Source organism: Schizosaccharomyces octosporus (genome assembly GCF_000150505.1).
Source record: "Schizosaccharomyces octosporus yFS286 unplaced genomic scaffold supercont6.3, whole genome shotgun sequence".
In the NCBI taxonomy this organism is placed as follows: Eukaryota; Fungi; Ascomycota; class Schizosaccharomycetes; order Schizosaccharomycetales; family Schizosaccharomycetaceae; genus Schizosaccharomyces; species Schizosaccharomyces octosporus.
This window is the reverse complement of record NW_013185621.1, coordinates 1669953-1690951: the sequence shown is the minus strand read 5'-3', so window position 1 is coordinate 1690951 and position 20999 is coordinate 1669953. Positions and strand designations below refer to the sequence as shown.

Genomic DNA, 20999 nt, shown 5'->3' with positions numbered 1-20999 from the left:
ACATTTAGGGCTTCTCCCTATACCTCCCAAATAGGGGTGCGAGAGCGAAATCACTACCAAATACATTTTGCCAACCAAGACTCAAATTAAGCGTCTTTCTCATTGCCATGTCGGCTCAGGATGTGGAAAAAGCTGTAGAAGTAGCATTAGACCCTTCTGTAGACGTAGGGATTAAACAGCAAGCTACAGACTTCATTGCTACAGTGCGGGCGTCCCCAGATGGATGGAAGGTGTGTCAAGAGATTTTTGTTGGTAAAACAACTTTTAAGGAGGCTGCAAGATTAGTTTCGCTTCAAATTTTATGTGAAAGAGCTAGTGATTGGAAAAAAGAAGTTAATGGAATGGAGTTGGAAATGGTCAAAGAGAATGTGTGGGCTTATGTGAAAGAGCAAAAGTTTTTGGATGATCCGGCTTATATTATAAATGCTATTCAACATTTATTGACATTGTTATTTATTCAACTATATCCAGTAGGATGGAATGATTTCTTCCAGTCTTTGCAAAGCATGGCTGCTTCATCATCTCAAGTAGAGCCCTCAGAATTCTATTTAAAAATGCTTTTATCCATTGGAGAAGAAGTTGCAGATTCCCTTATCCCAAAATCCACAACTCAGGCTCAGCAGAGCACAGCTGTCAAAGATGCGATACGCGAAAAAGACATGTCACAGATTGTGTCTTTTGTATTTGATATGATGGTTGCGTATAGTAATGCCAAAAGTTATTCCCCTGTTGTTCTTTCTCTTCAGGTTTTTGGCCAATGGGTTTCCTGGATTAACATTAGTTTGGTAGTCAATGAGCCCTGTATGAACTTGCTTTACTCATTCCTTCAAATTCCTGAACTTCGTTGCGCCGCTTGTGAGACGATAACAGAAATCGTTAACAAAAAAATGAAACCCCTTGATAAGTACAATCTCTTAGTCCTTCTCAACCTAAATTACTTCTTTACTCAGTTTCAGGAACAATCAAGTGATCCCACTTTCGATGAGCACATTGCTAAGCTTGTTAACGCTCAGGGTGTTGAGTTGCTTGCTATAAAATCCGATCATACAGAAATGACACCTGAGACTCTGGAAAACTGTTCATATCAATTATACACTCTTTACCCTTACCTTATTCGTTACTTATCCGATGACTACGATGAAACTTCTTCCGCGGTTTTTCCCTTCTTATCCGATTTACTTACTTCTCTTAGAAAAGAATCATCCTCACAACCACTTGATGACTCTAGTAAACAACTATTAACTTCGCTATTACAGGCGCTCTCTAAGAAAATGACTTATGATGAGTCTCAAGAATGGGATGACGATCCCGAAAGTGAAGAGGAAGCTGAATTTCAAGAGCTCCGCAAAAAGTTAAAGACTTTCCAGGACACCATAAACTTAATCGATCATACTCTTTATGCAAATTTTATGTATTCAGTTATTACTTCAAGTATATCCTCCGCTGCAGCAATGCCTTTAGAAAATTCTTGGCAGCTTGTTGAGTTCGCTTTGCATGAGACTTACATTTTTGGAGAAGGTGTGCGGGGACCAACTGCATATGTCAATGAGGCTGACAGAAGCCCTACTCCTCTTTCCAGAATCTTGCTTCTCGTGATTGAATCCCAAGTGGGACGACATCCACATCCTTTGGTACAACTTCTGTACATGGAAATTTTAGTTCGATACTCTGGATTTTTTGAGTATCAGTCGTCTGCCATTGGTCCAACGATGGAATATTTTGTTGGACCTACAGGTATTCATAATTCAAATGAGCGTGTACGAGTCCGTGCCTGGTATTTGTTTTATCGTTTCGTTCGTAGTGTTACTAAGTATGTTGCAACATACGCAGAAAGCTCTCTTGCCTTGATTGGTGATCTCCTAAATATAGACGTTCAACCTTCTACAGATATAGATTCTCCTGAGCCAACTTTGAACTCTTCAATAAGAGCTAGCTCATTTAATTCCCAGCTGTATCTATTTGAAACAGCTGGTATCCTAATTTCTTCTGGTACCTTGCCCAGAGAAGAACAGGTTCTATTTTGCGATTCGTTAATAGACACCTTACTTTATAAAGCTAATGCATCAGTTTCCAGTAATACTTCCTCTTTGGAAAGCATTATTTCTGTATATTGCTCTCTTATGGCAATTGGAAATTTTGCTAAAGGCTTTCCCGCCCGAGATTCTCAGGAAATTGCTTGGCTTTCTACTTTTAATAAAGCTTCTGATGCAATTTTCTCTATCCTTAATACCATGGGTTTCAGTGAGGACATTAGGAGTGCCGTACGTTTTGCATCAGGAAGAATTATAAATGTAGTTGGTCCGGATATGTTGCCCAAGGTTCCTCAGCTGGTATCTTTGTTGCTTAGCTCAATAAGCATAAATGAATTGGTAGACGTTTTATCATTCATCAGTCAACTTATCTACATATATAAAGAAGCTATGATGGAAGTGATTTCAAATCTTCTTCCATCTTTACTCAGTACGGTGTTCGCTTCTCTCTCAGAAACTCCTCAGGGAACCGATGATGCTATCAAGCAAAGTGATTTGAGAAAATCATACATTTCATTCATTTTACACTTATTAAATAAAGGTTTTGGATCAGCATTTTTCGCTGAACAAGTCCAAAGCTATTTCGATCCCCTTATCAATAGTATTATTCACTTTGCTAATTTGTATGGCGAACCTTCTACACAAAAAAGTTCAATCGCTCTTTTATCAAAAATGGTTTCTTTATGGGGTGGTCCCGATGGTATTGAAGGATTTGAAAGAGTCATTTTTGGTTCACTGTCACCGTTGTGCTTTGAGATGCCTGTAAATCCAATTTTTAATGCAAATGATGGGCAATCTCACATAGTACTTGGCGAACTTGCTAATTTGCAGAGGACTATTCTTGAAATGTGCGGCGAAACTTATAGATCATATTTACTTGGAGTATACTTCCCTTCCGTAAGTTTCCCTGAATTGTTGGCATCAGAATATCTACAAGTATTGGTGAACTCGGATTCTAGGACATTCAAGCAATTTTTTCAAAAATTCATTCAGGCAATAAAAAAAGGTCAGGCTTAAAAAATGAAAATAATTTACTTGTGTTATATATATAGGGCTCTTATGTGAAGGGTTTTAGTCGTTTTGTGTATGAAATCAAATGGATTTAGGTCAAATTATGTGAAGATCTAATTATTCACCTGTTCTATTCTATACGTAGATAAATTTAATGAAAATGCATAGATTTTCATAAAGTGCGTTAGCAAAAGACTAGGAAACCATAGTTTTGACATGCTCAAATTTGGTGTCTGAAAGTACTCTTATGTAATTATTTAAGGGTAAATTAAAGCATACTAGAAATGAAATTTTTAAAAGAATAAAGATTAAATTGAGGAATTTACGATTACAATCTTGACGCTTTTTCCAATGTCAACCTAAGCGAAGCCAACTAAAATAATAAAACTGCTGGTTTTGGCATATTCATAGGAAATTACTTTTATGAGTAAAAAAACTTCTCATAAAATAAAACAATTGATATACTCTTTAACATAAGTTGACGTTTCCATTTGATAACTTAATATTATTCCTTGATGGAGGTATTAGAAACGGATCTGGATGCATTAAAATGCAGGATGAGTGCGACCAAAATGGGATACATTGATGATCCATATATACAGTATTTTCTTCCTAAACGTTCGATACATAAGCCTCCTATTATCAATCGTGGAACTTACGTTCGAACCTGGTCAATTGATCATGTGTTGAAAAACTTCTTAACCAAAATCGAAGGCAAAAAGCAAATAATATCTTTGGGAGCAGGAACAGATACTAGGGCCTTTCGCTTCCTGGTATGGTCTTAAGACAGTACATCGTTTATAATCTAACAAAACTACTTGTATAGGCGAAGCTTCCAAAAGAAACTATTAAGTTTATTGAACTTGATTTATATCCAAATTGCGTTAGAAAAGTTCAGTCTATTGCAAAACAAGAAGCTCTGCTTGCAATGTTGGGGGATTATAAATTAGGTAAGGGAAACCAAAACAGTTTTTGAGAGAAGCCGAGAAAATTAAAGGCAGCTACTAATATTCAGATGCAACAAAGGGGATGCTATTATCGGATTCGTTGGATATACTCCCATTAGATATTCGTTGTATACCTGAGGCAGGTTTACCAGACACGGCGGACGAAAGTCTACCTACGATTGTACTATCTGAATGCTGTCTGTGTTATTTGGAACCTAATGAAGCAAATTCTATATGCCAATGGTTTCGGGAACACTTCTCATGTATTGGCATATTAGTTTATGAACCTATCCAAGGGATGGATAGTTTTGGGAAAATGATGAAAAGCAACTTGGCAGTACGGTTATTTCTTCATTTTTTTATATATTAACATTTAATAGTCACGTGGGATTTACTTGAAAACGTTGGAAAGCTATGATACCATCGAAGATCAGAAAACCCGTTTTAAAAACAATGGTTTCCAACGCATTACGGCCTTGGATTTTGTTGCTCTTGAAAAGGAATGGATTCCAGATATAGAAAAGCAAAGGATTGCAAAAATAGAAATGTTAGATGAACTGGAAGAATGGTATTTACTTGCCAAGCATTACTGCCTTGTCTTTGCTACCAGTTTGTCACTATACGATCAACTAAATTTGTAAAAGGTGAACAGAAGAACCAATGAATATATTAGTTAATTATATTAATGTATCCATAGTCGTACTAAATGAATGCAAGAACGGAACATGACAGTTTACTAGTGATATTATATGTGTCTCTTACTAATACATAGCACTAGATCCAAGATTTCCACATTATAGAAAAATTAATTCGCATCCAGAAGGGCATAATCTATTCGATGTCCTATATTTCATTGTAATCTAAAACGCTCTCTTTTTTATTTCCGAGCCACTATGAGCAGTTTTATTGCACCTATTGAGCTACCCTATTATGGTCGGGGCGTAGTGGCCGCAGAAAGGATTCAACCAGGTAATAACACTAGATATAAGAAAGAATATAAGTAACTTACCAATAGGAACAATTCTTCTGTCAAAAATTGTCGATAATTTTGCGCTTGAAGTTGGAATTTTGAGCACGCATTGCTCGGGTTGTACTAGCGAGGGAGAAAAAACGAAAAGATGCACGGCATGTAAAACAATTTATTATTGTTCAAAGGTAAGATTAAGTACGATTTGCCGGAAATGATTGTATTCTAATCACATTAGGCTTGTCAAAAAGCCGACTGGCCATTGCATAAATTAGAATGTAGGGCTTTACAGGCATCTCGACATAACGGAATTCTTCCATCTATTTGCCGTTTGCTTATTCGCTTGTACGCAATGTCGCTGAAAGACCCAAAGAGCACTGAGTTACTAGAATCGCACATAACCGACTTTCCCAAGGTAGCGGCCTCGTGGACTGATGCAGAATTAATTGCATCAGCAGCTTCCCATTATACAAAGATTTATCAGCCGGACCTATTTCGATTTTTGTTTTGCAAGGTGGCTATCAATTCAATGAATCTTGTAACATGCTCTTTCGACAGACTAGGCGTTTGTTTAGATACTGATCTCTCACGCATAAATCATTCGTGCGTACCAAATTGTCATGTTATTTTTGAAGGCTCTCGTGCAATACTTGTAGCAAGTCGCGAAATTGAAAAGAATGAACAACTGTTTATTTCGTACACTGATGTTCGGGTCCCTCGATCAATTCGACAAAAGCAACTAAGAAAAAAATACTTTTTTGACTGCGAATGCGAGAAGTGTACGAAAGAGTTATCTGATGTGGAAAAAGATGCTTCCTACTATCATTCTCAGCTTAAAAACAATCGGGAATCTCTATCCAAAAATCTAAAACTAGCTAAAGAACTATGGTCATCATCTAGCGAAAAACGTTTATATCCATGGTCGATTTTACTTCATCGTATAAAGCTTGGATTTTTGAATGAAATGAACTATGATGGAGCGTTTACTGCGTTGCTCCTCAAGAGTGTGAATGACCCGATCAAAGATGCCATTCATCTGGTAGATGAATATCAGCTTTTACTTTTGGGTAAGCAATTAATACTGGAAGTGAAGCACATTATGTTCCCCAATGACAAGCCACTTGAAATTGAGCTCAATGGAGGGCGAACACATGCCGGTGAAGCACGGCTGGATCAGCAGAAGAAAGTAAATTTTTCAGCTTTGCGTGGGGAACAACATGGCTTTTTAAGCTACTATAAAATTTCGTTAGATGATTTTGTGGTTTGGTTGTTACACCGAGCAGGGTATTTATCAGAGGCAATAAAGCAAAGCCATCCGGACACTTGTTTTGCGACTTCTGTGACAGAAGACGTTAATGAATTTTTTGAGGTTTGCAAGGATTATCAGCCTTCATTTTTTGATCATGACTATTTTCGAGCATTTCAAGCAAAGCTTGAAGGAGCATGCAAGGACTATCTGATGTGATTGAATTGAGGATAGACAATGCCAGAAAACATAAGGATATGGAACAAATTAGAGAAACAAATAGACAATAATCATGGAACTAATGTTCACAGACCGTGAACGAAAATTAATACATATAGTAATGAGATATAAGAAATACAAATGGTTCATTTTGTGTGTACTGGTGAAATGCTACGATTTCAGAAGTGAATTTGAAGCCCAAAAAATGGATGTAACAAATAACCAACACGGCAATATATTTTTTAGTATGAAGATACGATGTAAATAGCAAGGGAATGCTAAGTTTAGTCGAAAAGACCGAAACCCATCTGAATATAAGTTAGTAAACGACTGTTTAGAGAATAGGTTTATCGTCTGATAAAACAAATAAACCAAACGATAAGCCAGAAAACTGATTGCAGAACTTACATCTTCATCAGACTCCTCTTCTTGCTTGGCTTCTTCCTTCTTGGCCTCCTCAGCAGCGGGAGCGGCTTCACCAGCAGCGGCGGCGGCAGGGGCAGCGGCACCACCAGAGGGAACGGTAGCGAGCTTCTCGTTACCAGCGGCAATGAGTTCCTCGATGTTCTTGCCTTGAAGTTCGCTCAACAAAGATTCGACGCGAGCGGTTTCACTCTCAATACCAACGGTAGAGAGGACAGTTTCGATGTCAGAGGCAGAAGGGGAGGCCTTACCGCCGACGGTCAAAAGTAAATAAGCTGCAAGGTACTTCATTTTGATGAGGAGTATGTATGCGTGTTGATGGCAGGAATTGACCTGATAGTTTCACTTCTGTGTCGGCATAAACTGTGACTGGTTTTTGTAGGTTAGGGTACAAAAGTTTTGATGGATTTAACGCGTTGCAGCGTAGTATGAAAGAGTAAACAAAAGAAAATCAAGAAAGAGAAACGTTGCCAGAAACGAGGCTAAAGAATTCTGGGGACACGAGAACACTGATGAGTCCTGGATTTTATGAATTTCTAAGGTAAATACTGTCTTGGTCATGTTTGGCTTCCTTGATTCAGTTATTGATTCCAATCAACAGAGGATGAAGACTGAGCAGGAAAAAAGCGAACCACGAAACCAAGTGGAAGGCAAACCAGTACTCTAGAAGGAGAATATAAACCTTTTTCTTATTTTTCTTTTCCTTTCTTACAGTAATCGCAATCAAGAAATTACATTATCCTTCCTTGGATGCAATGGTCCCTTCGCGTCTTTCGCTTTTGACTCAACATAAGCTTTGCTGTCGAAGACGTCAGAATTCAATAAGTGCGTCGCAAATTAACAGTTTGTTTACAGCCAAAGAATGAATCGACTCGCTAGCGGAAGACTGGATGGATGCGTTTGAGGATGAGCGCCAAAGCATTGGTAGAAAAGTTTTGAAAAGGCAACAAATCAAATGCTCAAATCTTACACTAGTGATGCCAATAAAAAAACGGAATCCCAACAAAAGCAGATCGTAGATTCTGATGCATTGCTGAGTCGCAGTTACGTAGAGATCTTATCAAAGTTATCAAAGTAATAAAAAAAAAAAAAAAGAGAAAAGAGAAAAGAGAAAAGAGAAAAAAGCAAATCCTGTCTTTACCTTCCATTTCATTGGAAAATTGAGTACGGGCCATTTTGTAAGGTAAATCTGGTTTTACTTTGATTTTTTGTTTTTTTGGTGAATATATTCCATCTGAAACATCTGCCATTGCTTTCAAGTCATATCATATAAATAAAAAAAGAAGAAGAAAAATATTTTTTTCCAATGCAATTTTTCAAACTTACAGGAATCGCTCTTCAAAGAGCAGTTGCACCTTCCAAGTCGTTGCTTGTGTCACCAAGTTTCAATGGGTGGAAGCGTTTCTTGTCGAATACGTATGTGTCCCAACCAAATGCTTCAGATCCCACAATCTCTCGTTCTTGGACGCGACTGCATCCAGCGACCCAATTAAGTCAATACTCGATATTGCGTGGATGCTCACGACGGAGCTATAGAACCAACACCACCCACCTTCCTAACCGCAAGTTCTCTTCTACAGTTTACCACCTCTCACCTTACAAAGGAAATCCAAACGAAAACGGAATCGAAATGGAGCAACACAGAAGATTTGACAAGCTGAGACGCCGTATCGAAGAAATTGATAACCAAGAACAAACTGAAACTACCGATGAAGTACCTCCCACCAATGTTATTCCCTCGGAAGGCAAAGTCGTTCAATCTCCTGAATTAAAGAATTTGCTTGAACGTAACTTGAATTGGTCAAAACAAACCACTCGTAATTATCCATCCTTCTTCTCGGTCACCAAGGATATTCAAAGTCCCCAGGTCATGTGGATTGGATGCTCTGACTCTCGTGTCCCCGAGACTACCGTCTTGGATCTTTTACCCGGCGAGGTTTTTGTCCATCGTAATATTGCCAACGTTGTTCCTCGTTCAGATATCAATGCATTGGCCGCTATGGAGTATTCCGTCACCGCTCTTAAAGTCAAACACATTATCGTCTGTGGCCATTATGGTTGCGGTGGTGTTGCAGCTGCTATGGGTCCCAGTACGAACAATTTAATGGATCATTGGCTTCGTCATATTCGCGATGTCATTGAAGATAACCGCTCGGAATTAGATGCCATAAAAGATCCCCACGAACGTGGTTTGCGTCTTGCTGAATTAAATACCCGTGCCCAAGCCGTTTCCGTAACCCGTGTCGGCTTTGTTCGTCAAGCTATGGAATCTCGTGGATTGCAAGTCCACGGCTGGGTCTATGATGTTGGCACAGGCAGAATTAAGAGTTTGGATATCTCTGATGCCATCAAAAATGCAAAATACAACCCTTACAATTAAGTTTCTATTCCCATCCTCTATGCCATTTGTTTTTTTTTTTTTACGCTTTTATGTTTATGATGGGCATATATGATATGTACTTTTGATTGCTCGTGTCTCATCGTTACCAGTATTTACTATACGAATTCTTGTCTCAAGTCTCAAATTAAATATAGTTTTCTAGATCTTTGTGTGAAAAGGTAATCAAGTAGTTTTCAAATCATTTATTTCCTGTTTTATCTATCGTAAACGCTCGTTTAAACTTGTTTCATAAATACTTGGTAAAAAATCAATAAATACCCAACTAGAGAACAAATGGCTAATGTTTCCTTTAAGAAGTTTGATGAAACATCTACTTTGTGTTCATTTTCTGTCTCCGTATGTGTTCTTTTAGCTGTCCTCTTCTTTCTCGCTGTTTCATCTCTCAGTATAAACAAAACTGATACGTTTCTTAGCAACTTAAATTCCAATCGTTGCAAGGGCTTTAAATGTATCCGCTTGTCAACTTCAATTGCTGAGACCTGATATCTCAACCCTTCCATGTCAACCACCACATGATTCAGCGTATAGTCGAGAATAGCTGGTAATCTAAATGACATTCCTTCTTTCTTCTTTTCCAGAGGGACTAGCATACCTATTCGAAGGGAAACGCTTTGTTTCATCGGTGAGTTTGCGATTCTACATATCCCATCCGAATAATAAACGTTCGTCAAGTAGTCATGACTTCCTTCAATCACCCACGTTAATCGAGCTTGCTCCGGTAACTTAAGCTTTAATATGTCAGTTTGATCTTCAGGATCCAAAATCAATATACAAGAAAATACAAGCTGTAAATATTCTTCAAAATCATCAAACACTTTAAAGACAGGGAATAAACAATTCTTTTTTATACGAGTGTTAACAAATGGATTCTGAACCGTTGCTTTAGATCCATGCTTTCGTTGGGTCATGGTAAACCCATACTTCTTATCTTTATTATACGTGAATTCGCAACATCCCAATGCCATCGTCTGGCATATCCCATAAATATCATAAAGAAAGATTTGATAATCCGATATTAATTTTCCAAATGTAACTTTTGTAGGCTGGTTCATATGTTTCACGATTGGAATAGGCTGTATTTGATTCTTTGTAACCGCATCAGTGGTATCCATTAATTGTATTTGAAGCGCATGCGGCGTGTTATTTGACGAATTATCTGAATCATGGCAAACTTTTGTGAATAATATATCTAGTTCCTCTCCATTTTGTTGCTGTTCAAATTCAAACTTCAAACAATTACTGAAAACATTCTTCAATACATAAGACTCTGGAGCGAGTATGGTGAATGTGCTATTTTCTGTAATTGGAGAAGCACAAATACACTGAATTTCGTACTCTAAATGCTTGAAAGATGATAAATCCTCTTGCAAACAGACTGAGATGGTTGTTTCAAGAACCTTGACACTCGTGACGGATTCTTTTGTATACCAGACAACGCTTGACAATGAAGAAGCAGATAATTGTGCCGAGAAAGAAGACGTTCCTCTTGAAGCATTCGAAGACTGTTCGAGTTGCGTATCAAAGTGTCCAGACGAAACTTGGGCATTCCAGTTTAGGTTTATTAATGAATGAATAATCAGATTAAGATCGACACGATATGTCGGAAGAAAAAAATTCAAAGGAATACGATAACACTGATCCATCTCATCAAAGAGGACTTTTGCCTTTAGCATTAACCATATTTTAGTGGGTTGTGAATTCCTTAAAGAGCCTGAATCAGTTTCATCTGGTTTTAAATGTTGTGGATTATAATATAAGCAATCATTCTCTAATGTAAAGCTTTCTGTTGGATGCACAAGAATTGAGGTTTCATCGGATACCTCCTCATCTTCTTTAGATATGCCTACTTGGTTCGTTTCTTGCAAATGTAATTCTGAATCACTGTCCAGAAGATTATGTTTTTCGTCCTTTTCCAAATCTAATGCTTTATCGTGAGAAGCTTCTGATGTATCATCGTTCAACGAAGACGTGGAAATCATATCGTTTGAAGTCATGGAAAGAGTGGTGAGAGACCCATTCTCTAGCAAATATGAAAAAGGATCACTTCTTGAAGGAAATAGGTAAGAATCAGCATTTTCAGAATTAGAAGACAGGTCGTCGAATTCGGAGTAATCTTCAGCTACGTTTTCGCATTCGTGCTCAATGGAAGATCTTTGCCCCAATTCGTTTTCAACAGTAAACCATCCTTGAAGATCAAGTGTTTCAGAACTCTCATCCACATACTCACACTCCTGTTTATCACCCAATTGATAACTCTTGGTAGGAGAACTGAATGCATTCTCATCCCCGATTGTAGGTCGCTCTCGAAACTGTTTCGGAGACGTATTCACATTATTTTCTTTTGTTTTTAAAATTGTATTATTTCCTTCGTCATGCAACGCTTGCAGAGGTGCTCTTGGCTTTGATGTGGTTTTAGTAAACACCTCTTTATTTGAATCACTACCAGCATGTTTTCTAGGTTGATCATCGTCTTTCATTTCAAGAAAATTTAATAATTTCCAAGTATTATTACTAAGATTTAATACAGGGATGGGAAACTTATCGTTTTCAGTATTCACCTAGAATATATCAGTTATGAGCGTAAATTCCCACATCTTTCCTTACGTTTAAAACAACATCAGCAACAATTGATTCATTCTCGTTCCAATATAACTTTAATTTGGCAATATTCTCTTCCATTATGAATAAATTTCTTTATGGAGTGGTAGGTAGTGAGCAAGCTTGGGGTAATGTAAACAAAGAGATCACATTTGAAGATTCAATGAATTCGCATGAAACTCGAAGTTTTTTCACCAAATTTCAGAAACATGATTCTATCTGATCTTCATTTAAGATATTTTTAATACTTCAGCACAGAAACAGTGCGAATCATAAGAAAAGCGTCACTGTAAATTGTAAGATACCTTACCAACATATCGAAGGTTAACAATAAAGATGCTTTTTCTTTTCTAACATGCGCATTTTTAGTATTAAAGGAAACAAATATTTGCTAATATGTTTGGTCGGTACTAATTTATGGATAAAAGGATTTCATTTATTTACAAACAAAACTGTGTATTTATTACGCTATTCCTCGCAACGCTTCGTTATAAAATTTCAGTTTCCATGGAGAAGAACAGTCACGGATAGTTGCGCAGTGAAAGATTTCAGAAAAAAAAAGCTTCTTCACTACCACCAAGTCCATAATCACCGCTACAATGGCAGCAGCTCGTCCCACTGTTAGTGTCTACTCTAAGGACGGCGGTGTCTCTTCTGAGACTATCGCTCTCCCTTTCGTTTTCAAGGCCCCCATTCGTCCTGATTTGGTTCGCTCTGTTCATACCGCTGTTGCCAAGAACAAGCGTCAACCCTACGCCGTCTCCGAGAAGGCTGGTCACCAAACCTCTGCTGAATCTTGGGGTACTGGTCGTGCTCTTGCTCGTATTCCTCGTGTCGGTGGTGGTGGTACTCACCGTGCCGGTCAAGCTGCTTTTGGTAACATGTGCCGTAGCGGTCGTATGTTCGCCCCTACCAAGACCTGGCGCAAGTGGCATGTCAAGGTCAACCAAAATGAAAAGCGTTATGCTATTGCTTCCGCAGTTGCTGCCTCCGGTGTTCCCTCTCTCCTTTTGGCTCGTGGTCACCGCGTTGAAGAAATTGCTGAAGTTCCTTTGGTTGTCGAAGACTCTATCCAAACTATCCAAAAGACTAAGGAGGCCGTTGCTTTGTTGAAGGAACTCAAGGCCTACCGTGATGTCGCCAAGGTTACCAACTCTCGCAAGCTTCGTGCTGGTAAGGGTAAGCTCCGTAACCGTCGTTACGTCCAACGCCGTGGTCCTCTTGTTGTTTTCAACGAAGACGCTGGTATCGTCAAGGCTTTCCGTAACGTCCCCGGTGTTGAGCTCGTCAACGTTCGTCGTTTGAACTTGCTCCAACTTGCCCCTGGTGGTCACTTGGGTCGTTTCGTCATCTGGACCAAGTCTGCTTTCGATCTCCTTGACAGTGTTTTCGGAAGCTTCACTGAAGTTTCTCAATTCAAAAAGGACTACGTCCTCCCTCAAAATGTCATCTCTAACGCTGATGTTACTCGTCTCATCAACTCTGATGAAATTCAAAGCATTGTTAAGCCTGCTGGTCCCGCTGTTGTTAAGCGTACTAACGTTCAAAAGAAGAACCCTCTCAAGAACAAGAACGTTATGCTCCGTCTTAACCCTTATGCCAAGGCCTACAAGCACAATGTTAAGATTGACAGCGGCAAGACCACCAAGTCTGCTGGTGAGAAGTTCTTGACTGTCCTCCATGAAAACTAAGTTATGGGTCAGTCATTTACATGATAGGTTTGAAGGTATAGCAAGAATAAAAGTTTCAAACTGATAAAAAAGTATGTATGTTATATTCAGTAGGTTGAATTTATAAAGCGCAATATTTGTAATGTAAATGATCCTTGTGATTAAGAAGACGCAAATTCTTGTTACTCATCGATGAACGTTTAATAGAAAATGAAGAGATAATAGTATTAATTAGTATTCTATACGTGTATAATGCAAACATACGATAAACGAAAGTAGCTAACCGGCAAAGTCTTTCAAAGACTTGTAATTGATGAATTCGCTTTGTAATGAAGGTAGTTTTTTCGACTGGAACTTTTCGACAAAGGCAGAAATGTCTTCTGCCTGATGTCTTGTATTAGTAAGGTTGGAATCAAATAAGTAAGTATATGACTTTGTGGCATCGGTAAGGGCGACCCGATGAGCACGGCTGGTGTCTACCAGAAGGGTGTACATCTTTTCCATACGATCTGATATATCGCTGTAATGACGAAGTAAGTCTCCGCTGTGGTCAATCTGGTCAGTAACCCGTGATTTACAATTCTTCGTCTCTACTATAAGATCCTGAATAAGTTGCGGATTACTCTGTGAATGTAGAACGTTGAGCGAAGTCTGTAGTTTCTCAGAAATCGACTTTGCCAAATCCCTTTCCTGCAATATCACTTTCAACTGTGCCTGGTCTCGCTTTAAGGAAGCGTGGTAATTGAGAACTGAATCTTCTAATACTTTTATTTTGTCACGGAGCTCCGATTTTCGATGAACGGAGCTACCACTTTCATCATGAAAACTTTTAAGAAAGTTGTCGTTTTGCTGATTTTGGTGTCGTAAATGATCAGTTTTTTTTCGTAATTCGTCTATTGTAGCCTCCAACTCGGCATTCGCATCATTTTCGTTTCTTAATAACTTTTGATATTTCAATAATTCCTTTCGTTGGTTTTCCTCTTCCTCTTTTAATTGCAAAAGAACGAGCCCTGTTTGTCGATTTATGGCAGGAGGAAGGTTCGCATTTGATTTCTCAAATGTCATTGCTCAAAAAAGATGTTAATTTGCTTAATAAATAATTTGCAGATGAAGAGACTCGTAATGACACAGTAGTATTCCAATTCAAAGGTCCTGCTTCGCCACGTTTGTTACAGAAAATTGATTTTTAAATATTCTTTTTTCTATAAAAAAAGCATAATCAATTTTTGAATTTTGGACTGAAAGGAATTTGTCAAACGTTTGTTAGAATGGTGGTTAAAATCAGAATATGGAATGTGCTACGAAGCAGTCAGTCGATGTACCTAAGCGGGTTTATAGAATGGTTTAATGGAATGTATGAAGAAAGGTCAATTATTCAATTAGCCTTTTATTTGGGAACTGTATAAACATTTCTTTCTTGGCAATTTTTTTAAGGTATGAACAAAAAATAAAACTTGACTCTCGATTGGCAATACTTTTTTCATTCTTATGCATAACTAAATAAATAAACCTAACATTAGAATAGAAAAAAATGGGTGTCCCTTCTTTTTTTTTCTTTCATCTTTTCATCTCAAAAAAATATTACACTTTACAACTAGTACCAACGACTACTAGAAGGTAAAAAATACGGCTTCAGGAGAAAACAACGATTCTTTTATTGTTTATAACATAATTTGTATTATTTCTATAGCAAAGTTTCTTTATTCTATTTGTTTGTATATGATAACAAAAAAACAAAAGAAAAGTCATTTGTTTATTTACATTATACCATATGCTAACGCAGTTTATTCAGTTACTACCACCAAATACATAAACAACATTGAGTATAGGTGCTAAAAAAACAAGGAAAAGCCAGTAGAATTGGAGGTTTTTGAATTGTAAAGTACAAGATCTTTAAAATGGGTGCCGAAAGAATCAAACGTGCACCGGTTGTGCGAAAAGGATTCATAGTCCGCAGAAAGACACACTTAATCGCCATGATGAAGCGCGTAAAACATCAGCTAGAAAGAAGGTTCGTCTTGGAAATAACTTTTTTAGAACAATACTAACACCATGTTAGCGGATGTGTTCAGTATCAGTCAACAGGAATGGCAATACCTCAGCTTGTAACTTTGGCAGACAAGTATCAGCATCAAGGATACCGTATAGCCCTTTCAACAGAAACTATAGAATTTACGGATGAAATTATGACAGAGGTATGTAAATTATATGCCACGCCTCACTCCCGAAGATGGAATAAAACGCTATTAAGTTTCTAAGTGACTAACCTATATAAAAGGACGACTTCAAAAAAGAAAAGCGACTAGGGAATTTACTTGTACTCAAGGTATTTTCCAGATGATCTTGATCTTGTCTTGAAACGAACGTTTACAGGATTCTGCTTTTTACCGGAAGAGCTTTGGCGGAGTAAGGTGCTTGATCTAATCTATTCATTGAGAATGGATGTAAAGGTTTTCTTGTTATCAAGTTGTTCGATAATGATTCTGTTAACGAATGTTTAAACAGTTGCTCGAGTAAGAACAACGCTGTTAAAGCAAAGTGCATAAAGACTTTTGCATACCTCCTTGTGCTTACTGGTTCCATATGATATTCCGTTATCTTTGGTTAAATATAAGACTCTTTGGAACATGATATTTCTTGTACTCATAGTCTGAAAAGTCTTTTTTCTCGGGTAATATGGCCCTTATTTAAAGCATGCTGAAAGTTAATATTCTATTACTTTTGACATTTTTTCATACTGTGAGTATATGAGGGATATAGTGGTATGAATTGTTTGTATATTGAATCTGTGTCCGTTCTAAAATTTAATTACTGAAAATGAATTCGATTAAGCATGCAAATCAGTTTGACACAAGGCTGCAGTGTCTTGCTAAGGAAAAAAAATAGTGCAATTTTTGGAATAGAAAATACGACGGAAGATTTGCTAAGGATGTAATTTTATATTCTTATTCTTTCAAATATACTCAATCTAGGTTCTTTATCTATGCCAGAGTTAAATATGCTGCTTTCATGAAGATTGAAGCTACTAAAATCCCGCTTTTAGAGGAACGCCTATAGAAAGTCAATAACACCAGCTAGATTCTGAGTACTCTAGACTACTGCAATACGTCAACTTTTCTAACTTCACCTTTGCTTTAATATATAACCCTTTTCTTCTTTGGTTCCGAGATCGCCTATTTCGCTTTGAAGTTTTGTTGATTATTTGACATTTCCAATGAATAATAGAACTACAGAAACACATTTACATTTTTTTCTTTTCTTTAACTGATTCCGGTTCTCTTTTTATTGTAATCTAAAGCAACAAAGGGTATACGCAGAACAAGTTTGTCCAAAAATTTATGCAACACATTTAACATATCTAGCATAGGTCTGAAGATTTTTTTTTATAGATTGAACGCGGAAATAATATATTATGCAAATAACTAAAGACTTTTTATTTTATGCATGTATTCCAAGGGTTATACAGGGAATCTATATGGACAAACCGGTTTCCTATAAATAATGAATTATACTCATTTTTATGTATATGTTTATAAATAATTAAACGGCAGGGATGCTCAGTTCCAGGTGTTAGCATAAATATGACAAGGTAAAACAATAAAGACAAATGCTTAGTTTAGTAAATCAAAACAATAAATAAATGAGCGAAACGATAAATAGCTAAAAAGACGGAGATGGAAAAATCAAGCAACACTATATCCTTTTCCTTAATTTTCCTACTGAATCAGCAGGTGGGATTATTAAAACCCTCGAAACTTTTCCGAATATTGTTTGGCCATTTGTGGCCTTCAATCTAGAAGAAAGTCAAAAGTAAATCTCCTTCTTTCTTGTCTCTACTCTCGACAATACTTTGATACATCATGACTGTTTTGTTTTCATGTAAGCTAAACTTACAAAAGAGGGAAAAATAAAAGAATTTTGAAACCGATACTTTGTTCGTACCCTGCAAGAGGTAAGCCAGACAAGACTTGGAATAACTAGCAATATGGTAGATGGGCTGCATTAGGCACGAGTCTGTCTGGCAGCGCATGAGAAGGATCCATCGAGTACATGCTCATAGGTGTAGGGACAACGTTATAAGCATAACTATGATCATGATCTTTTCTCCATGTTGGTAAATGTTGAAAGTTTTGATGAGGGTAAGGATAAGGATAAGAAGAAGTGGAGAAGGGCCCTACATCTTGTCTAGTTTGGTTATTGTAATGGTATTCGGGGACCGATGGTTGGGGAGGAAAGCCTACTGGAAGCTTAGTTTTCATGGGGTCTGAAAAGGAAGAAGAACAATAGCCAGCTTTACGGTCAACATATGCTGGTTGAGTTGAGGCTAACGATTGTAAACTATTTATATGAATAGAACTGCGCTTTGTATCCATGTGATTCAAAGAAGAAGCAAAAGTGGGATCATAGCCGGATTGAAAAGGACTTTCCTTAACAGGAGACAAATGTGAGTAATGTTTTTGAGCTTCGTAGGCATGGCTTATATCAGTAGGAGTAGGAGTAGGAGTAGGAGCTGGACGAGGACTCTCGTTCTTGATATAAGGATACCTGTAGGGATTAGCAGGAGGAGTCATAGGTTCATTGCCTCGCCTCATTTGGGAGGAAGTGGCTAGACAGGTAGGATTAGAAGATGGAGAGGAATAGGTGGATGATGATGAAGCACGATCGAGATGATGGGAATTTGGAGAATTGACAGCGGCCAAAGAAGGTAAAAAATAAGAGTTGCGAGGAATAAAGGCCTGTCGTTGCTTGCTCACATATTGGGCAGCAGTTTGATGTTCATAAATATGGTTAGTATTTACATGATTTATAGTTCGCTGAAAATCATGCGAGGAAAAGACATAAAGTCGACGTTTGCGGTCAAATATGGTGACTGAAACCTCGCAATCAGCCAATACGGCAAGTTCAAAAGCCTTTTATATATACCGCTTTTTCGTTTAGAAAAAGTGACGCTCCGAGATCGATCGTCCAAAATAGGCTGAATGGATATCTTTCTACGTCCCATAGCCGAAATTTATAAATCAAATATGTGATGCAAAAAAAAACTCCTAGGTGAAAAGAAACGATGGGCACTTAATAACTATGACTATGGCCAGATTCGGCGAAACGGACAAGATAGCAAGAGACAAAGCAATGAGAACCAAAATTGAGAATGTTAATTATAGAGCGAAGGATAATAAATAAATAAATAGACCAGACCAGCACGAGTCTTAGTGAATATAAAACACAATTTTCATCCAGAACAAAACAAAAAAAAATCTATAAAAAACAAAAACACAAACAAAAAGAAAAAGAAAAGTAAACAAAAAAAAGCTCGAAAACACTTCCAAAAGAACGTTTACCAAATAGAAAGCTGATTTGTTTACGACTCTAATTCAATAGAAAAAGAAGAAAAGAAGGATAATCACAAGCCAGGAAGCAGGATAGCTTTAAACCTTTGATTCAAGGCAACGAAACAACTAAACATGTGCAACCTTGATATATATATATATACTTTTAGAGCCGCAAATATATTTGTTTCATCAACTGGTGTAAGTGTCGCAGGGCCGAAAATTTTCCCCTAGCGGACTGCTGTTAAAACCGGAGCTTTGTTATGATTCATGCTTAGCCATCATCAGATTTAATAATGAAAAAATCAAATTATCGTACAGTTATTACATCGGGTTTCTCAAAAAATAAAACAAAAAGACAACTTTTGTTTGTGATCCGATATGAAGGATAGAGAATACATACTGAAAGAAAATAAGAAAAAGAAAAAAATGTTATTGAATGTAACATCAGATAATCTGACTACCTTACAACATATCTAAGCAAAGAAGTAGAAAAGGAACAAAAAAGGTTCTTGTCGCTTTTTCTTTTCATGTAAACAAACACACAATGTACTTGTCCCGTGAAGAACAAAGAGTTACAGAATGGATCAGAGATCCTTTACAAATAAATGAATAGAAAAGACTTGTATTTATAAAATTAACAAAGGTATATACTCTCGACACTCATGATAAATTCTAAATATATGCGACAATCCAATTCTTGTTAAACAACCATCGTAGGATAAACTTAACGCAGATTTTAAAAGGAAACCAGAATCGCTTATTTTTTTCAAAAAAATCTATGTAATAAATACGATGCTTTCTGAAGCAGAAAAGTCTTTTTCGTTTGATTGAAAAGACTCAGAAAAAGACCACATGTTTGTTTGTTTACAACCCGCTGATTTTACATGACGTCTATGAACAATCATGACATTTATGAAAACCGAATCGTCGGCATGGGAAACGAGCTTGAGCATTTACTTCATCATTTCGACGGCTTATGATAACCGAATTAACGATCCTTACCAAGGCGCAGTAGATTTAACATCATAATCGAATGCAACTTCACTAGTGGTCATTATACCTCGGTGACTTTACTTTCCATTGCGTCCCATCTCGGTAACTGACCGTCAACGGATGTACCGCAAATCGTTATACCATTTATTCGTGACTGTTTTTTTGGTAGAAACATACAGCCTCTGCATTCATCCATTTTGTGTCGTACTTACCAGCAGCTGCAGGAAGATGTCTCTCGTTCCTCCTGATAACGTATGTAAAATTCTTTAATTTCTCAAGAAAAACATATACTGTTTTCCTATATTCACCTACTTCCGCTCTTGGTCATCGTTGTTCATTTTGGTCGAGCCATCGGTTTGTGTCTGGGTGAATTTGTGAATCGCATTATGTGTTTTCCTCCGTTATAATTTAACGAACAAGGGCTTGAGATGATTCATGTCTTCAAAAGCTTTATACTAACATTTCTGCTAGTTTCAACACATTCTCCGTCTACTCAACACCAATGTAGACGGCAAGCAAAAGGTCATGTACGCCATGACCCAAATTAAGGGTGTCGGTCGTCGTTACGCCAACATCGTCTGCAAGAAGGCTGATGTAGACATGTCTAAGCGTGCTGGTGAGCTCACCACTGAAGAGTTGGAGCGTCTTGTTACCATTGTTCAAAACCCTACTCAATTCAAGATCCCCACCTGGTTCCTTAACCGTCAAAAGGATATCAACGATGGCAAGTCTCACCAATTGCTTTCCAACAACGTTGAAGGTAAGCTCCGTGAGGACCTTGAACGTCTCAAGAAGATCCAAGCTCACCGTGGTCTTCGTCACGCTCTCGACCTTCGTGTCCGTGGTCAACACACCAAGACCACTGGCCGTCGTGGTAAGACCGTTGGTGTCTCCAAGAAGAAGTAAGCTATGATAGCTTTCTACTTTCGTATGAAACCAATGGAATTCAATTTTTGCTTATTATGTTGTTCCAGTCCATTTATTCTAGATTCCATATTGCTTTATTGTCTATGTAGTTTTCCATCTTTATTGTAATTCTTTCATAACTATATTGCTTAGTCCTCTTTGAGTTGTATTATCAATGCTATTGATCTATGTACCTAAAACTTGCCGACTTCCAAAAAAACAAGAAAAAAGAATAAATTATGTTGAAATGTTGCTGAG

The 20999-nt window shown here is 37.5% G+C and overlaps 11 protein-coding genes across 11 annotated transcripts; 7 read left to right on the top strand and 4 right to left on the bottom strand.

Annotated features, from left to right (window-relative positions):
* Window positions 1-43: 43 nt before the first annotated feature.
* SOCG_01301 (karyopherin Los1) lies at window positions 44-3351 on the top strand. Its single transcript, XM_013164256.1, has one exon. The coding sequence runs from the start codon at window positions 108-110 to the stop codon at window positions 3045-3047; it is 2940 nt and encodes a 979-aa protein (XP_013019710.1). The 5' UTR covers window positions 44-107; the 3' UTR covers window positions 3048-3351.
* Window positions 3292-4731, top strand: SOCG_01300 (leucine carboxyl methyltransferase Ppm1). The gene is made up of 4 exons (XM_013164255.1): window positions 3292-3814; window positions 3868-3991; window positions 4057-4325; window positions 4369-4731. The coding sequence occupies exons 1-4, from the start codon at window positions 3557-3559 to the stop codon at window positions 4627-4629; spliced, it is 912 nt and encodes a 303-aa protein (XP_013019709.1). The 5' UTR covers window positions 3292-3556; the 3' UTR covers window positions 4630-4731.
* On the top strand, window positions 4673-6565 carry SOCG_01299 (histone lysine methyltransferase Set6). Its single transcript, XM_013164254.1, has 3 exons — window positions 4673-4957; window positions 5004-5143; window positions 5194-6565. Exons 1-3 carry the CDS (start codon window positions 4882-4884, stop codon window positions 6418-6420), a joined length of 1443 nt encoding a protein of 480 aa, XP_013019708.1. The 5' UTR covers window positions 4673-4881; the 3' UTR covers window positions 6421-6565.
* A 61-nt stretch (window positions 6566-6626) lies between these two features.
* Window positions 6627-7968, bottom strand: SOCG_01298 (60S acidic ribosomal protein P2B subunit). The gene is made up of 2 exons (XM_013164253.1): window positions 6829-7968; window positions 6627-6728 (listed from the first exon to the last, which is right to left on the bottom strand). Exons 1-2 carry the CDS (start codon window positions 7132-7134, stop codon window positions 6705-6707), a joined length of 330 nt encoding a protein of 109 aa, XP_013019707.1. The 5' UTR covers window positions 7135-7968; the 3' UTR covers window positions 6627-6704.
* Window positions 7969-8298: 330 nt separating this feature from the next.
* On the top strand, window positions 8299-9421 carry SOCG_01297 (carbonic anhydrase). The gene has a single exon (XM_013164252.1). It carries the CDS (start codon window positions 8474-8476, stop codon window positions 9221-9223), a length of 750 nt encoding a protein of 249 aa, XP_013019706.1. The 5' UTR covers window positions 8299-8473; the 3' UTR covers window positions 9224-9421.
* On the bottom strand, window positions 9378-12262 carry SOCG_01296 (uncharacterized protein). Its single transcript, XM_013164251.1, has 2 exons — window positions 11849-12262; window positions 9378-11802 (listed from the first exon to the last, which is right to left on the bottom strand). The coding sequence occupies exons 1-2, from the start codon at window positions 11921-11923 to the stop codon at window positions 9460-9462; spliced, it is 2418 nt and encodes an 805-aa protein (XP_013019705.1). The 5' UTR covers window positions 11924-12262; the 3' UTR covers window positions 9378-9459.
* Window positions 12263-12382: 120 nt separating this feature from the next.
* Window positions 12383-13705, top strand: SOCG_01295 (60S ribosomal protein L2). The gene has a single exon (XM_013164250.1). The coding sequence runs from the start codon at window positions 12442-12444 to the stop codon at window positions 13531-13533; it is 1092 nt and encodes a 363-aa protein (XP_013019704.1). The 5' UTR covers window positions 12383-12441; the 3' UTR covers window positions 13534-13705.
* Window positions 13706-13723: 18 nt separating this feature from the next.
* Window positions 13724-14983, bottom strand: SOCG_01294 (uncharacterized protein). The gene has a single exon (XM_013164249.1). The coding sequence runs from the start codon at window positions 14575-14577 to the stop codon at window positions 13792-13794; it is 786 nt and encodes a 261-aa protein (XP_013019703.1). The 5' UTR covers window positions 14578-14983; the 3' UTR covers window positions 13724-13791.
* Window positions 14984-15279: 296 nt separating this feature from the next.
* SOCG_01293 (RNAseP RNAse MRP subunit Pop6) lies at window positions 15280-16989 on the top strand. Its single transcript, XM_013164248.1, has 3 exons — window positions 15280-15523; window positions 15572-15707; window positions 15791-16989. Exons 1-3 carry the CDS (start codon window positions 15411-15413, stop codon window positions 15851-15853), a joined length of 312 nt encoding a protein of 103 aa, XP_013019702.1. The 5' UTR covers window positions 15280-15410; the 3' UTR covers window positions 15854-16989.
* Window positions 16990-17489: 500 nt separating this feature from the next.
* Window positions 17490-18514, bottom strand: SOCG_01292 (MADS-box transcription factor Pvg4; the record flags this gene model as incomplete). Its single annotated transcript, XM_013164247.1, has 2 exons — window positions 17490-18382; window positions 18436-18514. The coding sequence occupies 2 exons, from the start codon at window positions 18512-18514 to the stop codon at window positions 17490-17492; spliced, it is 972 nt and encodes a 323-aa protein (XP_013019701.1).
* Window positions 18515-20025: 1511 nt separating this feature from the next.
* On the top strand, window positions 20026-20864 carry SOCG_01291 (40S ribosomal protein S18). The gene is made up of 2 exons (XM_013164246.1): window positions 20026-20087; window positions 20307-20864. Exons 1-2 carry the CDS (start codon window positions 20064-20066, stop codon window positions 20739-20741), a joined length of 459 nt encoding a protein of 152 aa, XP_013019700.1. The 5' UTR covers window positions 20026-20063; the 3' UTR covers window positions 20742-20864.
* Window positions 20865-20999: the final 135 nt, after the last annotated feature.